This window comes from Eutrigla gurnardus (assembly GCF_963514095.1).
Source record: "Eutrigla gurnardus genome assembly, chromosome: 12".
Lineage (NCBI taxonomy): Eukaryota > Metazoa > Chordata > Actinopteri > Perciformes > Triglidae > Eutrigla > Eutrigla gurnardus.
The window spans coordinates 8,737,852-8,743,018 of NC_139926.1; the positions used below are offsets into that span (position 1 = coordinate 8,737,852).

The 5,167-nt window shown below is 38.5% G+C and overlaps 1 protein-coding gene and 1 pseudogene across 2 annotated transcripts; one reads left to right on the forward strand and one right to left on the reverse strand.

Moving 5' to 3' along the window:
* Window positions 1-255: 255 nt before the first annotated feature.
* On the reverse strand, window positions 256-1,127 carry LOC311022256 (gamma-crystallin M3-like). Its single transcript, XM_084023373.1, has 3 exons — window positions 1,060-1,127; window positions 718-957; window positions 256-578 (listed from the first exon to the last, which is right to left on the reverse strand). Exons 1-3 carry the CDS (start codon window positions 1,072-1,074, stop codon window positions 300-302), a joined length of 534 nt encoding a protein of 177 aa, XP_083879499.1. The 5' UTR covers window positions 1,075-1,127; the 3' UTR covers window positions 256-299.
* Window positions 1,128-3,248: 2,121 nt separating this feature from the next.
* Window positions 3,249-4,847, forward strand: LOC311022333 (putative nuclease HARBI1; annotated as a pseudogene). The gene is made up of 2 exons: window positions 3,249-3,265; window positions 4,081-4,847. The product of its transcript is annotated as a putative nuclease HARBI1 (transcript).
* Window positions 4,848-5,167: the final 320 nt, after the last annotated feature.

Consider the following 5,167-nt stretch of genomic DNA (forward strand, 5'->3'; position numbering starts at 1 on the left):
TAATTGTAACATGGTTTTGCACTACCCAACATGATACTGGAAAGATTGTGTAACTTAAGTAATGGTAAAGTGCTGCCATCTGATGGTGTGCAATGTAATGACCCTGACACCTCTTATTTTTATTTACATTCATTCTTTATATAATAAAGTATCAATATCCCATGCATGTCAGCCTCTTCAGCATGAGGTTGTACTTTGTTGTATGCATTTCATATCACTCAATAAAAAGTTACAGAGGAATTCATTTAAAAGAGAATCATTGGATTTTATTTAAAATCTTTCTTTTGTACACTGGTGCTCTAATAACAAGAGTCCATGATGCGCTTCATGCTCATGAACTTCATGCCACTCATGCCCATGTCCCTGAAGCTCCTGTACTCTCCGGGCCTCGCGTACATCATCCTGCCTCTGTATTGGGGCTGCTCGTACATCAGCCAGTGGCCGTCCATCACGTTGCAGGACATGCAGTCGTTCATACGGTAACGGTCCATCATGTTGTCACAGTCGTCCATCAGCTCATTCATCTGACCACCGAAGTTCTCCCTCTCGTAGATCCTCATCCTGAACTGGCCTTTGTGCTGTAAATTGAAATGCGAGGAACATGAGTTACTGAAACCCTCCATCAAATGCCATAATATGGTTACATTTTAGTTTTTAATTCATGCAATGCAACCAATGTATAATTTCAAATTAACTGGAAATAATGAGTTACAGTACCATTGGGATCATGCGGGAAGACTTGATGCAATCACTCATGCCCATACGCTGGTAGTCGGAGTACTCTCCCCTCCTGACAAAGTACTGGTTTCCCATGAAGTTGGGACGGTCGTAGACCATGAAGCAGCCACTCTCCACCCTGCAGGAGTGACACCTGCTGAGGTAGGAGGACATGTCAGGGCAGTCGCTGCTGGTCTCATAGGAACGACCCTGGAAGTTCCTGTCCTCGTAGAAGATGATCTGAAAAAAACAAACCATAATAATGACAGTGTATCAGTGTTTTGATCATCAACCCTTATTAGATAAAACATTTTAGAAATCCAAAGCTAAAGCTGCACACACCTTGCCCATGGTCATGGTTACAGTTACTGCTGTTTTGACTCAAAGGGACTGCACAATTTTCTCGATGTCCCCCAGTTGCTTTTATATCTGACCTCGCAACCAAATGATACATGACCCCATTGTTCAAATTCCTGACAGGGCAACACGGAGCAGAGGCCCCTGCATCCAGTTTAATTCAAAGTGACCTTCAACAGACAGTGATTTGCGGTGGTTGCATTTGTGAGAAGAGGCCCCTCTGCATTGTCTGTGCTGCTGAACAACAGAGGACGTGTTTTCCAAAAAACATGCTGTACCTCATTAAATATGTCACCTTTGATATAATGTTTTTGATAGGTTAAACAAAATACACCAAAGGATAAAAAAAAAACCAGGACTGACAGCAGTGAACAAAGACAAAACTTCCTGCGACAGAATTAACTGTTAGAGCCTAAAAAACATGATTTTATGAAATAGAATTAACATATATCATTTTAATTAATGTATATAATTTATGTAAAATTTGATTCATTATGTAAGTTTTAGAAAGTGGTGGAACCTTATAAGTGTTTACTTCTGCCTCATCCTTTTTGAACAATTATATATTATATAATTAGTTCATTTAAAATATGTTTACTTTTCATTTGATTGGTCATTCTTGTTTTGTTTTCTCATGATTTACATTCATTTTTGATATAAATCTATCAAAACCAGCACCTTTCTTTTTTAATAATAATAGTATACTGCTAATAGTGCTTTGCAATGTATTCATAGTTGTATTTTGTCAACAATGTCTATTTGAATATGACTAGTGATTACTGCCAGTGAATGTCATGGTTTGAAATACTATACAGTACACAAAACCAACTGACTTGTTTCTAATAGTTTCCTTTTATTTATTGTTCACAATCTTCAAATAATTTACAATTATAGCTCATGTTTCATTCATACAAAAAGTTGTGTTTTCATATATATACAATTAATAACCTACCGTATTTACTCTGTTTTATAATAATAATAATAATGATGATGATAATAATAATAATAATAATAATAATAATAATAATAATAATAATAATAATAATAATAATAATAATATATTTACTCTCACCTTTAACATATACGAGTGAATTCCATTCAAGTATAACATTTCTGCTTGAGTCTTACAAGAATCCTAAGGCTGTAACTTCTCTCTCTCTCTCTGTTATAAAAACAAACAATTAAAATTACTTCATGCATCTTGGGCAGATTGTTTATCTGATATTGAAAAAACATTAGAGGTTCATTGCTATTGTCACAATCCAGGCTCAGTGATCTGGACAAAAACAGAAACCACACATGATTTAACATCACTTTAACAATAATTAATTTGTAACTACGACAAAAACAACACGATAAATTCATCTGCAGTGTCAATTGGGGTTTGCCATGCTGTATGTGATGATGGTGAGAGAGAGAGAGAGAGCGAGAGAGAGAGAGAGAGAGAGAGAGAGAGAGAGAGAGAGAGCGAGAGAGAGAGATCTACCTTTTGTGTCTGTATGAGATGACCAGATTTTCAAGAAACAAACCCACCCATGTCAGTATCAGAGCAAATGCTCTGGGAGAGTGATGACTTTCAAACAGGAGACCAGTGTTCCTAATTGTTAAATTATTTTGAAGTTACATGTTTTCCATACTTAGGGTTGCTTAGTTTATGTAGTTATTTTAAGCCCAACCAGGATGTCCTTCCTTAACCTAACCAAGTGGTTTTGTTGCTTAACCTAAGCAAGTGTTTATAAAAAATAATTCCTTAAGTTAACCTGAGGGGTATTCCACCAAACTCGCTAATTAAAGCGGCGCTTACCTGGTTAAGCCTGGTTAGAACTAACGCCAACTTCCATTTGCGGCTAATCCAATTCCATTAACGCATTTCAGCCGCGCCTTGTTGAGGCTAATTCAAGCCAGGTTAACGTTGTCGTGTGTTACGCCGTTCACGGGATATGAACCCAGACCAGAACCGTGAATGTCGAATCATCGAGAAAATGGCAGAAAAGACCAGAGCAAAAATTATTGATGGAACTGTACGAGGAGTACAAACCCATCATAACCAAAAAAGGGAATACTGTAGTGATTAATAAAAATCGCGAGGCTGCTTGGGCAAGAATTGCCGAGTGATTAAATACGGAAGTACAATTAAGAGTAACATGTTCTAATATAACACTGACTACGATGTCATGATCGTGAGGATAGTGTAGAGGTAATGCGCTGGCTTTGCACGCGGCCGGCCACGGTTCAATTCCCAACTATGGACATTTGTGAAACTTCTTTCTTTGGCCGGAACTCTCTCTCTCTCTCTCTCTCTCTCTCTTTTTTTTTTTTTTAGATAGGCCTAGTAAATGCATCTACATTGATACGAGATATACACAATGTACCATCGCGCAAGTACTAAGCCATTCGGCTGATAGCCCTATCTTGACCAATGCTGACCATCGCTAAAAATGCTTCTGAGGGTGTGTTTGCCTGGATGTCATGGTGGAAATTACCTAGAGTGCATTTTACTCCGAACCTTCACTTAAAGTTCATAGCCTTGTGGTTTTTTCTCCCTGTGGAGCATCTTGTGGAGCATCTTTTGTTTGTTACTTTTTTTTATTCAGATTAGAGTAGTTTGTAGCCTTTTTCCTTGATCCTCCGAGTGAGCGACTTTGAGTTTGTGGTTTTCATAGTACTTGTTTTATTGGTCTTATTCAGGTTTAGCTTCCATCGAGTTCATAGCCCTTGTTTTTCCTCCCTGTGTTGGCACTTTTTAATTCAGAATAAAAGCCTGTTTAACCCATTCCTAATCGGCATCTGAATCCTCTCTGTCCAAGCCTGACAAAACCTGCAAAGAAGCAGGCCCATTGCAGCACTTCAGTTAGAAAAAAGATACATTTAACAATGCAATGTATTGATTATGGCTTGTTTTTGCCTTAATAGTGTTTGTTGTGTACAATATATATATGAGAAATTTAACCAAGGCTGTTTTAAAATGTAGGTTGTGCTGACTATAATACTCACACTCTTGTCGAGGCCTGTACCCTGTTCTCTCCAAGTTCTGATCACTTTGAGATTCTTGGCATCTGGAATCTTTCATCATGAGACTGGTGATCTGTGTGGTGTCAGTGAAGCAACAGTGTGTAGACTAGTTCTCAATGTCTGCAGTGCCATTTGTGAACTGAGAAATCTGTCCGATAAGAGTGTTTGGCAGATGGATGTCATGTTGAAATCAAGTGTCCATCAACTCCTGATGCTGAGGAGTTCAGGAACCGTAAGAACTGGTTTTCCATCAATGTTCAGCCTGTATGCAGTCCCAATTTAGCGTTTTCAAACATTTTTGCCCATTAGAAAGGAGCAACACATGATTCAAGGATTTATCTCAACTCTTCATTGTGTGCTGAGTTTCGGAGAGGGCAACAGTGGACTACTACTTGGTGACAGTGGATATGCTCAGAGTTCCTATTTATTCACACCGTGGCCACATCCCACATCAACTGAGCAGCAAAGATACAACAGAGCTCATATTTGCAGTAGAGGGATGGTCGAGCGTATGTTTGGAGTGTGGAAGAATTGATTCCAGTCTTACACTTCGTACACTTCGGCAATACACTTCGTTTTGAGTCAAGAAGATGAAGGTGATCATTGCTACAGCTGTGCTGCACAACTACCTGAAGCAGTGTAGTTGTCCTGACCCTCCAATGGAAGACCAAAATGATCCAGATGTGCCCATGCCCGTGGCAGGAAATAACCAAGGAGGACTTGCGCTCGGAGCTGAATTCACATTGCAGCACTTCAGTTAGAAAAAAGATACATTTAACCATGGAATGTATTGATTATGGCTTGTTTTTGCCTTAATAGTGTTTGTTGTGTACAACGTATATAGTGTGCTGAAAAATTAAATGAGAAACTTAACCAAGGCTGTTCTAAAATGTAGGTTGTGGTGACTACAATACTCACACTCTTGTCAAGTGAGAAACATTTTATTTTCACAACATATTTCATTTCATTCTCTCATGCATCTCTCTTTGAACAGCTCTCTTCTAATTTCATATCCAATTTGACCCGTAGAATTCTCCTTTTCCTGTCATGCTCTCCTTTTGGATATTTAATTTTCTGCTCA